The sequence below is a fragment of the Sceloporus undulatus genome, chromosome 5 (assembly GCF_019175285.1).
Source record: "Sceloporus undulatus isolate JIND9_A2432 ecotype Alabama chromosome 5, SceUnd_v1.1, whole genome shotgun sequence".
NCBI lineage: Eukaryota > Metazoa > Chordata > Lepidosauria > Squamata > Phrynosomatidae > Sceloporus > Sceloporus undulatus.
This window is the reverse complement of record NC_056526.1, coordinates 181,609,808-181,625,180: the sequence shown is the minus strand read 5'-3', so window position 1 is coordinate 181,625,180 and position 15,373 is coordinate 181,609,808. Positions and strand designations below refer to the sequence as shown.

At 41.4% G+C, this 15,373-nt stretch overlaps 1 protein-coding gene across 3 annotated transcripts in view; it reads right to left on the bottom strand.

The window, feature by feature from the left end:
• The window catches only part of ANTXR2 (ANTXR cell adhesion molecule 2), a 158,064-nt gene that overhangs the window by 59,516 nt on the left and 83,175 nt on the right, over window positions 1–15,373 (bottom strand). For all 3 annotated transcript variants that reach the window (XM_042466790.1, XM_042466789.1, XM_042466788.1), the window contains 3 exons: window positions 14,152–14,247; window positions 9,970–10,137; window positions 6,863–6,943 (listed from right to left, as the gene is read on the bottom strand). In XM_042466790.1, coding sequence (XP_042322724.1) covers window positions 6,863–6,943; window positions 9,970–10,137; window positions 14,152–14,247 — 345 coding nt within the window. The remainder of the gene's footprint in view (window positions 1–6,862; window positions 6,944–9,969; window positions 10,138–14,151; window positions 14,248–15,373) is intronic.

Below are 15,373 nucleotides of genomic sequence, written 5' to 3'. Positions count from 1 at the left end.
GTTCCATGTTCAAGCAGGCACTGAGCTGTTCTATAACTGTGGCTGACTTTTGTTCATAGACTCATAGAGCTGGAAGAGACCACAAGGGCCATCCAGTCCAACCCCCTGCCATGCAGGAAATCTAAATCAAATCATCCTCAACAGATGGCCATCCAGCCTCTGCTTAAAGACCTCCATAGAAGGAGACTCCATTGCACTCCGAGGGAGTGTGTTCCACTGTTGAACAGCCCTTACTGTCAGGAATTTCCTCCTAATGTTGAGGTGGAATCTCTTTTCCTGCAGCTTGCATCCATTGCTTTGGGTCCTAGTCTCTGGAGCAGCAGAAAACAAGCTTGCTCCCTCCTCAATATGATATCCCTTCAACAGAGACAAGCTCTCTATAAAGACTCTGAAGTTACAAGCAGAGAATAATGTGGTGCTGCACACCCAACACAATGCAGAGTTGGTATTCACAAAGATCTGTTCTCAAAGGAAAAAGAAAACACACTTTACACTGTTCCTCACACACAATGATGCCACAGTCAGTCCAGAAAAAAGCATTATGATTACTCTGGCTGGATCCAGAAACTGAAGGCCAATGTAGTATAGTCAAGTGGAATATTTTAAATCTACTATTACATATACTGTGTTGTTAGCCACTTTATCTTAGCCCAGTCCACTTCTTGTAATTGTTGTGTGAGGAAGAGGGGGAACTTTATAAACTTTTTAAAAAAAAACCTGGGACTGAGATAACCCCAATGAATTATACTGAAAAAAGGGGAGGTTGATGCAAAGAAGATAAATAAAGGGTGCAGGGGCCGTTTGACATTTGGGTAGCTGCTTGAAAACTCATCTGTTGGAAATAAAAAGAATGCCAGAGCCTACCCTACCGTTGTGCAATGAGGTGGCCATCTTAGGCAGCAGATATGGGAGGTCATGAGAGAGCAATAAATTGTTATTTGTTTTATTTGTTGTTATTGATTTTTTTACTGCTAGATATGGATGGGGAGAATTGTCTGTAGACCTGCCTGGTTCATAGGTCAAAATGACTTTTGTTGGGTTGGGTATGATGCACCTTGGCTCGGGTGGGTGGTGTGATTGCCATTTATAATTAACCCTGTTGAAAACCAGTAATCTTTAGTGTCCAATATCCCATACCAACACGAAAGCCACCAAGGTGTGATGGTTTGAGAATTGGACTATGACTCTGAGTTCAAATCCCCACTCAGTCATGCAAACTGCTGGCTGACTTTGCACAAGTCATATTCTTTTAACCTCCAAAGAAGGCAAAAGCAAATCAATTCTAAAGAAATCTTGCCAAGAAACCCCTGTGATATGAGAAGTTGAAGGCTTTTGAGACACCCATCGTTTTTTGTGGGTTTTTCAGGCTATGACGCCATGTTCTAAAAGAGTTTATTCCTGGCGTTTCACCAGCAGCTGTGTCTGGCATCTTCAGAGAACTCTAGAATGGAAGAGAGTGGAGCTTGTATATACTGTTGGTTGAAAGGAGATGATTTGCATGTTAATCTGTGTATTGTTCTGTTATTGGAATGGCAAGGTCAATGGACAACCCTAACACTACTCTGCATTGAGGACAACACTAAAGTCTTTTTGAAGCTGTACAACTATTCTTATATATGTTCAGGATCAAAAGTGGCAGTAACTTTCAAGATAAAATCCAACAAGGAAAAAAATAGCAAAGGCCCTGAAAAAAATGAGTAATTTATGAATCTGTATGCCAATCTTGACTCATAAATCAAATGCATGCCCCAGCTTAGATAAAGAGCAAAGGAGCCGGATGTGCACAGTGAACTATATGCCAAGTTTCTGTCTATTGCTGCCTCAAGTCCCTTGAAACAAGACTGAAACAAAGCAGCCGGGGGGGGGGGGGGGGACTAATGCTTTCTTCTGCAACAGTGTTGCTATGATTACATTTAAACAATCTAGTGTCTGCCTTAGTGTACCAATGTGGTCTGAAGGTTAACATAACCTCAAATAATTCAAGAAACACTTCTGAGGATTAACTGGCTTTTTAACAGAACAACCCCAGAAGTATTGTGGCTCTTTCTTCTTCCCTCTTTCTCTCTTAACTTTAAACAAAACAGCAAGGGCTTGTGGTGATGCATCATTTATAAATTACCTTGTTAGTTCAACCAAAAAACTCACCCAACACCCACCCCAAAACACTGCTTTGAAAAAAAAAGACCAAAAAACCCCCAAACTCCTGCTGAGGACTCCAACACGTTTGATGGAAGGCCTTCAAAAGAGTTCATCGCTTAATGTGGGCTGTTTATTTGGGGACTCCGATCTGTACCTGCTGTCCCCTGTCAATCCCTGGAAACTTGGTGGCAGATGTTGCCATGCTAAGTTGTCTCTGAAGTGGCTCTCTTTCCCCATCTCCCCACCACAATAGAGTCAAACTACATTAGATCTCTTCTATTTGTGCCTGAGGCATATTTAGGAGTGCAGCTGTGTCCACCCCCATTCTACCTTTCGTGTTTCAGCCCTGCCTCAGGCAGCAAATGTGAGACCAAAAACAATGTTCTTCCATCCTTAACTACATCTGCTGACAATCCAGAAGCCTCGCTGCAGGCTGGTGTGGAGCTAGGCCTCTGCTCAGAACAGATGTCTATGACAACCTGCTAGCTCACACCTGTACAAGTCTCCTTCACCTCACTGATTGCCAGCTGAAAAATTGATGACTCCAAGGGGTTCCATCCACAATCAAAGCTTCTCCAGTCAACAGCAGGTGGTCCTCAAACTGGGCCAGCCTCGCCATTAGTATTTGGTGATTATAAGCAAAGTAGGGGGAAAAGGGAAAAAAGACGAAGGGGTGGACTTCTCCTTTTGTTTCTGCTGCAATTGTTCGATCGAGATCTCAGATTCATATGTGAATTATTTAGAACATACAAACTATATGACAAGTACCTAGATTGTTTCATTTGCTAGGTAATGTGGTAGATGCACCTGTGTGTGTGTGTGTGTGTGTGTGTGTGTGTGTGTGCGCGCGCGTGTGTATAGAATTACAGAGCTGGAAGAGACCACAATACCCATCTATTCCAATGCCCTACCATGCAGGAACTCACAATCAAAGCACCCCCCAATAGATGGAAATCCAGTCTCTATTTAAAAACAAAGGAGGAAACGTCACCGTTCTCCAAGGGAATGGCATGTTCCACTGTTGAACAGCTCTTACCATCAGGCAGTTCTCCCTAAAATTGAGGTGAAATCTCTTTTCCTGTAGCTTGAATTCATTGTTCCATGCTCTAATCTCTGAAGTAGCAGAAAACAAGCTGACTTCATCCTCAATATAACATCTCTTCAAATATTTAAACATAGTTATCATGTCACCACTTAACCTTCTCTTTTCCAGGCTAAACATACCCAACTCCCTAAGCCATTCCTCATTGGACATGGTTTACAGACCTATCACTATTTTAGTCTCTCTCCTCTGGACATGCTTGTCTACATCCTTTTTGAATTATGATGCCCAGAACTGGATACAGTATTCCAGGTGAGGACTGACCAAAGCAGAATAGAGTGGCACTATTCCTCCCTTTGATTTCCTAGATTAGTGGTCCCCAAACTGTGCCCTTTAAGAGATTTTGGACTTCAGCTCCCAAAATCCTAGACTATTCACCAACACCGCTGATTCTTCTGAGAGCTGAAGTCCAAAATCTCTTAAAGGGCACAGTTTGGGGACAACTGTTCTAGACACCATACTCCTATTGATGCTGACTAGAATTGCATTGGCTATCTCAGCTGCCGCATCACGTCGCTGACTCATATTCAACCTGTGGTCCACTAAGACTCCTAGATACTTTTTGTATATACTATACTGCAAAAAGTATCTAGGGCGGTCTGCCGCCGTCTCCGTTTACGGGAAGCCTCAGCCTCCAAATGATGAGGCTTCCCAGTGGCAGAAAAAGAAGCCTCAAAAAGCGGCTTCTTTTTGCGGCACGCAAGTGATGCCGCAGTGCGCCATTTGTGCACTCGTGACGTCACCTGGGCGCCACAACATGCGGACGCTAGGCGTCCATTTCATCAAAATGGCAGCGCCCATGTGAACGTACTAGGGTTGCGAGCGTCTAAAAGAGATGACCCCGGGCAACCCTAGTACGTACAGAGTACGTACTTGGGTGCCTGTTTGTACAGGGCCTAGGTGTCAAGCCAGGTGTCACCTATCCTACATCTCTCTATTTCATGTTTACTCCCAAGTGTAGTATCCTACATTTCTCCCTGTTGAAATGCATTTTGTTAGCTTTAGCCCAACTCTCTAATTTGTTAGGATCATTTTTTAACTCCGATCCTGTCCTCTAGGGTGTTAGCTACCCCTCCTAATTTAGTCTCATATGCAGATTTGAGAAACATGTCCTCTATTTCATCATCCAATTATTGATAAAGAAGTTGAATAGCATGTATTTTATATTTACTTGATTCATACACACAAGGTTCTAGAATTTTTGAGTAAATGAATAAATTTTCCTTCACAATGTAAAACATTATTTGCCCTTAGACAGATAGACTCTGTTCTTACAACACTATGAGTCCACCAAAAACATAAGAGGAATCTAGAATTTTGGTCAACAGTCATATCACTGCCCCAGTTTTCAACAACATCTATCATCTCCTTCTCTCTTTTTCTCACTCCATCTATTTTTTCCAGCCAAATTAAAAACTAGATGACGTTTGCTTAACAGGTAACAGGCTTTCACCTTCTGTTGACTAAGAAAGAGACTCCCATTTTTCCTGTCACAAATAAAACATACAGAAATCATCTAATTTTTGCAGCACAAAAGTCTCAACAGCTTATAAACTGGTCTACTGATGTGATCCAGAGATGCTAATGCACACACAAACAGGGTGCAGGTAAAACTAGCACATGTGCAGGAAGCAAAACCATGAACCACAATGACTTCACATGTAGGCATTCTTTTGCATTTGGACTGAGAGACAGAAAAGAGTATAAAACCTGTTTTCATTCTGGGGCTGTATTAGTGTATGTCTGGGAAAACAATAAACACTTGTTCTAACATTTCTGTTTTCCGAATTGTTTGCAGTTTTTGTGTGTGTGTGTGCTAATCAGGGCTCGTCGGAAAAAGAGATTCACACATAAATACATAATACTTACTTGGTATTTCGAGGACAAATATTTTGGTGATGTGGCCCTTCCCTTCAACTTTGTTTCTTTTAATCATTTCACTGATTTTTCAGTATGTTTACTTAGAAGCAATTGAAATCAAAAAAGGTTTACCTTTAATTAGACATGCATAGGGCTGCATGGTTAATCTTTCCTCCTCCTCCAGTCCCAGCAATGAGCACCATAGATGGTAAAATGCAAACTTATCAAGCCGGTGTCTTTTGATCTTGTTTTTATGTAAAGTCCCAGTAATTAATTAGCTCCAGCTATCTGATTTATATTAATAGCATGCTAGTATACTATGATATGTTGCTAAAGCTCTCTATTTAATGAGATTTCCACAGCCATCTTCAAGATCTTGACCTGAAGAAAGCATAAGCTGAGCTGCATATCCATTTGAAGGTATTCACAAGTGTTCTACAGAGTGTGTAAGACTGTAACAATGCCTGGCCCATACTTGCAAGAACATGCATATAGGCAGCTGTTCAAAATGACAGGCTTCTCACTGGAACTCCAAACTTGATAAGCTCCCATTGATGCTCAGGGAGGAGGAGGAAGGGGGAGGAAGAGGAGGAGTTTATTACAAAAGTAGTTTGGGACATGTAGTGGAAGGAACTGCTGTTGGGGGAATGTGGGAGGAAAATTACAACCAGTTTGGAATTCATCCATCAGGTGAATATGTACACTCGGCTGTGGAGGACTGGTTTTCTCTCATCTCTGCATCTCTTTGTCACAGTGGTGAAGTAATGATACATATGCCATGGTCTTCTAGGTAGCTACCCAGTCACAAAGTTGCTCATCACAGATGTGATGCTCCATTAAAGTAAGGAAGAAAGGGAAAAGAGAAGAGAAGAGAAGGGAGAGGGGAAAGGGGGAAAGGGAGAAAGGAAAGGGGGGGAAGGGAAGCACAGTGGCAATTTGATAGCCAATTTGGTATACAAAATGTTGGCTGGAATCCTCTTGGTGGAATGTGTTCCATAACCAGAAGGGTTACACAAGCACAAATCAATTAGGTTATTCAGGAGCAACAGTTTTTCCTGCTGTCCCCACTAGCCCAAACAACTATTCTTTGGACACAGTGGGTACCAGGAAAGCCCTCTCCCTTCCCACTGTCCTCCCAGATCTCTGTCATCTCAGACCAGACCTCCTGTGTAAGCATAAAGGTAAAGGCTTTTCCTTTGACAAGTTTGTCTAGTCATATACAAAAGTAGGGAGCAATGCTCATTTTCGTTACTAAGCTGAGGGAACCAGCGTTGTTAGAGAAGACTTCATGGTCATGTGGCCAGCATGACTGCATGGAACACTGTTACCTTCCCATCAAAGTGGTATCTATTTATCTACTTGCACTTTTACATGCTTTTGAACTGAAAAGTTGGCAGGAGCTGGGACCAGTGATGAGAGCTCACTCCATCATGCAGTGCTTGGGTCTTGAACTGCCACTCTTGCAATTGCCAAAATCAGCACCTTAACTGCTAAGCCACCGCATCCCACACGTAAGCATATTGACAGACCTATGTAAGCCAATAGCATCAGGGAGGATCTGATAACTGCCTGCATGGTGAAAGGGAGAGTGTACATTCATGCATCTACCTCTGATTCTTCCCTGCAAAGTCAATACCTTAAAGAAATCACATGAAGTTCTACTTTCATGTGTGCATCAAACAAACATTCCATTTATCAAGTGGAGGCCTCTGGATCATGGCAATTCAGACTTATGCATACCAAGTGCACATGCCCACAAACCTCATCTCCTTGCTGCGGTCGCATCAAAGACACTCTGTCATACTGCCGCCTCAGCAAAGCCCACAGTGCATCAAGTCGACCCTGTTCAGAGGAGACCAAAAAAACTTTTGATTAGCTGGTATACGCAGCAGCAGTTCTCAAAACCATTAACCGTCCTTGGCTATGTCTTGGAGATAATCTTCAGCCAAATGACACTGTAGGACAATGAGCACTCCTTAAACGGGATGCTATTAGGCATAAATTTTGCTTAATGGGAACACATTGAGCCAGTGATGTGTGATTAACTAAATGGTTCTTAACAATGTGTTAAATGAGTGGGAAATTCTAAGTTCTGGTCTTTTACTATTTTAAGTTGATATGGGATTTTAAAAAGACACCCAGAAACAGAGGCGGGTTACACACCGCCATTTAGTACGTATTCTATATGTACTAGGGTTAGGAAGGGGCGGTGCTTCCGCACCCCCCTAACCCTAGTACGTATAGAATACGTACAAGATGGCAGCGCCCTGTTCATACGGGCGCCGCCATCTTTACGTAATGGACGCTGTGCGTCCGGACGTCATGCGGCATCTATGACATCACGAGTCCACCCCAGGCACCTCGCGACGTCATAGAGGCGCCGCAAAAAGAAGCTCCAAAATGGAGCTTCTTTTTTGCTCCGCGCGGGAGCCGCGCGGTGTGGCTGCTGCAGCTCCCTCACGGAGCAAATGGCAGCGGCGGTCTGTAACCCTCCAGAGAGATCAAATAAAGATTATGGCCTCATTACTTCTAGTTAATTAGTTAGGCCTATTTGATCAAGTTTTCACTTATGTGTCAACACATAGATGAATCTCACTGATTCAGTAGCCCTTTCTAGGTGGGACTAAAAATACGGTTTAGGCTTAAGTAACTTTAGGGTTTTGTTGAGGAATGGCAAGAATATCCATTTGTTGTTCATTTTTCTCCTGCAAAAGGGATTTCCTGATGCTAAAGAAACCACACCAGGAAGTATTCTTTTGTGCAGAAATAGTGTAGCAATATGTTTTCTGCATATAAAAAAGCATGTATTTCTGCATTAAAAGAAAAACTTCTTTCTTCACAGAAAGTGAAGAAAACAGGTTTTCTGCACAGAAAAACCACATGTACTGCTGCACAGAAATCATATTTTCTGCACAGAAAATGCGTTTCTGAATTGGAAAAAGACCCCTGTGTATTTCAGCACAGACAAATACTTCCCGACATATAAACAGTTATTGAGAAGTATAGAGAAAGCTTCATCCTCTCATCCAGTAGGGAGAATAATGAAGGAACTTGTTCTTGCCTGTAAGGACAAAGAACACTATTTTTGTAGGCTGGGAAACCTGTTGTAGAACCACAAATCTTGATCATCTGTCACACTGACTGGGACTTATGAGAGTTTAGAGTGCAGAGGGATGCAGGTTTCAAACCCCTAGATATAAAAACCTTTAATATTCTTTTGCTTAACGTTTTGACCACAGAAACAATGTTAAACTGAGTATCTGCCAAGGAATAGTCCCACAAGAGGCATCTTTGAATAAAACAACAAGTCTTATAGCACCTGTGCCACAATAAACAACAATTTGCAGAATTCCATAGCATTGAGCCATGGCAAATAAAGTGACAAACAGGATTATTTCTGCAGTACTGATGCCACTGAAATGAACTGTAGCCTACAAAAACTCATATTAAAATAAGTTCAGTTACTGGTGGGGAATGAGCAAGAGGTAAAAGTGACTCAGGTGCGTACAGACGTGCCTATTGTGTGTTAGGGTTAGGAAAGGGTGTGCTAGGGTTAGAAAGGGGCGTCACTTCCTGATGCCCCTCAACCCTAGTACGGACTAAGTCCGTACAAAATGGCAGTGCCCGTCCACATGGGCGCCGCCATCTTGACGTCGTGGACGCATAGCATCCACACGTCGCAACCCAGAAGTGATGCTGCGAGTGCATGACTAGTGCCTCACGGCACCACTTCTGAGGCGCAAAAAGAAACGCCATTTTGGCGCTTCTTTTCGGCTGCGCCCAGGAATCGTGCGGTTTGGCCGCTGCAGTTCCCGGACACAGCAACCGGCTGTGAGAAGAAAGAAGGGGGGAAATTATTGTAACCACACCCTTCTTTTACTTCTCCAGGAGCTCAGACAAAACAGATCTTCATGGTTTGAATCACCTCCCTCCCCTTTGATTCACTTCTCTCCTTTTCATTGTACTATGAAGAACCAACAGCAACCCCCTGTTTGGGACTTGACAGCTGCTGAGCATGGGAGATTTTTGGTTGGAGTGAAAAGGCAAGAGAACTGCCATATGCATTCCATCCTCAAAGGGACTTAAATAAATGTAAGTCATGAATAGGATGTTGGCTTGAGTGTGCAGCCTCCAAGGCTTTGTAGTAAATCCATAGTAAATGTAGAGGACTGAAAGAATTCCAGTGTTGGCAAGGTAATTCCCCAACACTTGGGAAACAGCAAATATCCTCAATAGAGGAGGGAAATGATCAGAAAAGAAATAGAGGCCTGTTACAAACAGCCAAAATAAAGCTGCTTCGAGTCACAGTGGAGGTATGGTGTTTCAATGAAGCCTTAGGGCTGGAGCATGGCTTTGGCGTGACTTCTGGACTCTTAGGACGCATGCATCATTGAAACAGCATACCTCCACTGTGACTCGAAGCAGCTTTATTTTGGCTGTCTGTAACAGGCCAGAGATCTAATGGCAGTCAGAATGGTGAACTGGGATTTGGCAGATCCAAGTTCGTCTATGTTGAATTATTAAACTCACTGTGGCCTTGAGCTAGATATTCCAACTTACAGTGACCCTAAAGCAAACCTATCATAGGGTTTTCTTGGCAAGTTTCTTCAGAGGGGGTTTGCCATTGCCATTGCCATTCTTTGAGACTGAGAGTGTGTGATCTGTCCAGGATCACCCAGTGGCCAAGCCCTAGTCTCCAGAGTCACAGTCCAATGCTACATCATGGTGGCTCTGATTTTGGAGATAGGATTCAGCATATTGGACAACTCTTTTAAAATTTTATCTAAAACCTAGATAAGATTCACCACTCCACTGACATGGAAACCAACATCAAGCAGTGGTTAAATGACCAAAGAGTGGACAAGTACCTTAATTGGTGTGTACCACTTTTCCTGAGGAGGGGATGAGGTAGGCTTTGGTTTTGGTGGTCTAGGCTGGTATGGCTCTTCTGTCTCTTCAGGTAGTTTTACCACAGCATTTTTGGCCTTCTCTAGCCGGGCACCTTCTTCAGTCGATCCTTTATCACCCCAACGAACCTGAAAGAAGCAAGATTCATTATCAAAATGGGTTTGTGTCTTTGGGCACAAGATGCTCAATCTACTTATCACATCAAAGGAATGAAATTGTAGAGGAGGGATCTAAGAACAACTTTGAGCCTAACTGCTATATCTGAATACAGGCTGATTCTCCCTTATCTGAAACGCTTGGGATCAGAAATGTTATGGATTTGGGGGGGGGGGTCAGATTTTGGAATATTTGTATATACATAATGAGATATTGTGAAGATGGGACCAAAGTCTAAACATGAACTTCATTTATGTTTTGTATACATTTTATACACAAAGCTTGAAGGTAATTTTAAATATAATATTTTCAATTACTTTATGGATGAAATAAAATGTGTATGATCAGGAAGCAAAGGTGTCACTCGCGTGGATCATTTTGATTTTGGAGTATTTTGGATTTTGGAATTTCGAATAAGGGAGACTCAACCTGTACAAGCACTCCCTCCCCCCACTGCATCTGATGGAGTGGATGGTAGTTCAGAATTGCTTGCTCATTTTGGTCTCAAAGGTACTGTTAGAGCCCTCCCTCCCTGCTTTTCCTTTTTATGCTGAAAGAGACTAACACAACTATCTCTTTGAAAAATGTCACATCATGTTACTACTACAACTGAACTGATTTGTCTGGGTCAAGTATAATCCTCTACAACATTATAAAATTACTGCACCAGCTGATACATGTATATTCAAATGTCCATTCCAATCAGACATATCCGCAACTTTGTTCTGATCGGAGTTTCTGAGCATTCCAATAGCCATAACTTACTGTATGCTGTTCCTATTTTAACTTCAGCCATCTACAATGAAAACAGCAGGAAAATCCTTTGTAAACCTCTTGGCAACCCAGACTGACCACTGATGTTTAAAACACACTGCAGAAATATTGTAGTTCATTTGGGCACCATAGCTCTCTGACAGAGAAAGCTAAATATCACACAAAATTATAGTTCCCAGAATTTCCTAGCATTGAGCCAGGGCAGTTAAGTGGTCTGAAACTGCATTATTATTTCTGCAGTGTGTTTTGGAACTAAATCTGAGAAAACACCTCCAATTGTTACTAAGAGTTTCACTCTTTAAATAGGTGGTGGCAAATCCAGAGTCTCCACATCACCTATTTCACATACAAATTTGATGGCTGGTCATGCCAAAATAGTAAATCATGCCCTGGCATGCCAGTTCTCAGTGCGCAAGAGTTGATAAGCCAGCTTAGATCTAGTGATGGTTATTCTGTACAAGTAAGACATATAGATTCATATATAAGAATCAGGTTTAACTATTAAAAGATCACTCAAGTTCTATTTCATTTATTAAGTATCACATTGGTACTCAAAACAGAACATATTTTTGCAAACCCCACTGCCTACTTTTTTATTGCCAGCTTCTTTTACAGTACTCTACAAAAGGTAGCCATTCTTCCTCTATTTTTTTAAATATCTTTTTGGTTTAGCCAGGAGATTAATTTATCCATCTCAAGTAAAAATAAAACATAAATGATGTGTGTAGGATAAGTGATAATTGGGGCTTTAAGCCAGAGGAACATGAGAAGTGCAAATTGAAACTATGCACTATGAGATATGGAAATAACTAGTTGAAATCATGTATATTTGATAGTGAAAAAATAAAGAGAGGAAAAAATAATCAGGTTTAACCTTGAATTCTAGCTACATAAGGAGGTCAATGACTTCCAGAAGTCTCTGGAGCTGCATCCAGCTCTGGGGCAGCCCTCACAGAGACCCCCTTTGTGGCCAGCTGCACCCTCTAGAAAGCATAATTACTTGATCTGCCCCATTTCTGTTTCTTCCTAAAACAAAAAGTAACTAGATAGTCACTTGAGTTGAACAAAAGTTTTCCACAGATCTGAACCAGATTACATGGCAAAAACAGAACAAAATGCCCCTCTGGGGAGTGATATTGGCCATCCTGAGCCCTTAATTTATGGTAATGGTAGCACAACAGGGTCACCTATGGCTATAGATCCATTCCCTCTCTCCAAATTTACACATTACAGAAGAGGGGAGGCAGAAGCTGAGCTTTGTGATCATTATATTTCAACAAGGAACTCTTTTCTTGTTCATGCTTTTAACCTCAGCACCACACCAGCTGCACAAGAAGCAAAGCATTCTCTATAAAAGTCAGCCTTGTAAGAATACTTGGCTGGTCTACAATGAGAATACTCATGCTCATGTTACACTGTAATTTTTTCCAAAAAGACATTTTAAAAATCCCATTTAAAACCTTGTTCTGCCTGCTCTGTCAGACACTGACCCAACCTTCTTTTTCCCCCCTCAGAGTTCTGATGAAACAGAACTAATGAAATCAGTTTTAACCTAATCTATGGGTAAGTGCCTAAAACTGTTCTATAGCTAGACAGAAAAAACATAGAACGCTAAAATCATGGGGAAGTAAGTAATTCCAGGAAATATAGAAGTTTCTATCAAAATTCATTAAAAAGAAAGCCATTTTAACATCAAAATGCCAAGATAGGATAAAAGCCATTGAACAAGTATTCATTCAGCTGGCTGAGAACTGACCTCACTGATGTAATAAAAGAGTAAGACATGTATTTTTAAAACTTAGTGACTCCCAGTTCTGGGAGAAGAGCAGGATACAAATATAATAATAATAATAATAATAATAATAATAATAATAATAATAACAACAATAACAACAACAATAACAATAACAACAAGGTTGGAGAAATGGCAGCCCATATGCTATATTTGGTCACAACCCCATTTTTGCACATGTAACCCTTATGAGTGAAAAATCCTGAGAATCACTGATGATCCAGTACATTTCCTGGATCAATATATGAACTTGAAATGTCCTCAGAAATCTCTCCTCCACCACTCAAACCTCTAGAAATTGCAACCAGAGATCAATTACAGTTTATAGGATTCTGATCTGCAGGCAAAAATGGGGGCAGTGTGAACATGAATACACAACCATTATTGTCTGCCTATATACCTTTGAGCCCTAAGAAGACATCTAGTGGAATGACCAAAGATTCAATCAGTCCATGTATCTGTTTCCAGGAGGGTCCAACTAGATATCCACATTAAATCAACAGGTAGGACATGAAGGCAACAATTCACTGAAGGCAACAAGTCCATTTGAAGCAGCTAACACAACAATTAACAAAACAGTATTTCATGTCCTACCTTTCTGCTAATAAAATATAACATAACATCTTGATATTATCAATAACTTAGATCCAGACACAGTTATACTTAGGACAGTCCCTCTGAAATCAATGAGGGCTGTTGTTAAAGCTCACTAGAGTAGACTCTATAAATCAGTGTGATACATATATATATATGTGTTGACTATTCATTAGTTGATTCAGTTGGTTTCCTCTAGTTACAACTAGCCAACAGAATTGTCAAGGTCCAAGGAATAGGCAGCCTGGATGCTGGGATCAGGACTATGGATGGTGAATTCAGAGGGTCTAATGAGCCAGAGGCAGGAGGTAAGGTCAGGAAACAGACCAAAATCTAACAAGTCAGACTCTCTTGAGTCTTCTAGTACATACAGAAGCTGTGCACTGTTTCACAACAGACACTGTATGAATCATTTGGAGCAAAAGTGGGGAATCTTTGCCCACTAGGTTCTAAGTTCCAAAAGATGTGGGCAGTATAACCAATGGCAAGGGATTATACGAATTGAAGACCAAAATTTCTTTGTGAACAAAACATTTTCTATTACTAGAGAATTGCAGCGGGTAGCTTTATATCCCTTCACAAAGACAAGATAATCATAATGCTGGCTAGGGCATACATCTGTACTTGCACCTCTGCCTTTTTGGGGTGCCAAAGAGTGTACATGTATATTTTGATGCAGAAACAGAGCTTGAAATGATTTGCAGAATGCAGCATTATGATCAAGTCCAGAAGCATGGTAATGTATCAGTGGATCAACATTCCAGTTACACTGGTTTATCTTCTTAATATGCATTATTACACAACTACTGGACTCTATGATACTAACCTCCATTCTCTTAATTCCTCCAACTCCTCGTCCACCATAATAAGAAGCATCCACCGTTGGCCACTTCTTCGAAGGCAAAGGATCTTCATCTTCTTCCTGGGCAAAAATCCAACACAGATTTGGATTTGTTCATGTGCATTTTAAAAAAAGGGAACAAACAACTCTTACATTGGATAGCTAAAGCCAAATTACTGTATTTGCAATTGATTTTTACTAAAAAAAATTAAGTGGATATGGAACAAAAAATGTATCCATGCTGCAAAATTATAGCAATTGGGACACCACTTTAACTGCTATGGCTCCATCTTACAGAATACATGTATTTACAGTTTGGTGAGGTGCCTTCCACAGAACTACAGTTCTAGAACTGTGCAAATAATTCATAGTGCTTTTTGAAATAACAAAATCCAGGATTCTGCAGAATGCAGACATGCTAGTTAAAGTGGAGCAAGGAAAGGGAACACATGGTCTTAGATGCCTCTACACTAATGCACAGAGCATGGGAAATAAGCAAGATGAATTTCAACTCCTAGTACAACAAAGCAAATATGATATAATAGGCATCACTGAAACCTGGTGGGATGAGTCTCATGATTGGAATGTGGAAATAGGGGGGTATAACCTTTTCAAGAGAAACAGGCCAAACAGGAAAGGAGGAGGAATAGCCCTATATGTCAGGGACATTTACACCAGTGAAGAGACCCAGGACATCAATCCTGGAAGCCAGGTGGAGAGCATCTGGATAAAAATTAAAGGGCAGGGCAACAACAAGGATGTTATGGTGGGAGTCTACTACAGACCCCCAAGTCAGACGGAGGAATTGGATGATGCCTTTCTAGAACAGATGACCACACATTCAGAAAGGAGAGATGTAGTAGTGATGGGTGACTTCAACTACCCTGATATTTGTTGGAAGTCAAACTCAGCCAGATCCCCAAGGTCTAGTAAATTCCTCACTTGCCTTGGAGACAGTTTCATGGTCCAAAAGGTGGAAGAGGCAACAAGGGGATCAGCTATTTTAGATCTGATCCTAACCAACAAGGATGACTTGGTTAATGAAGTGCAAGTGGTGGGATCCTTAGGTGGAAGTGACCATGTTCTCCTGGAGTTTGTAATACAGTGGAAAGGAGAAGCCAGGCATAGTCAGACACGCATCCTAGACTTCAGGAGAGTGGATTTCAGTAAACTTAGAGAAATACTGGGGGCGATCCCATGGTCAGGA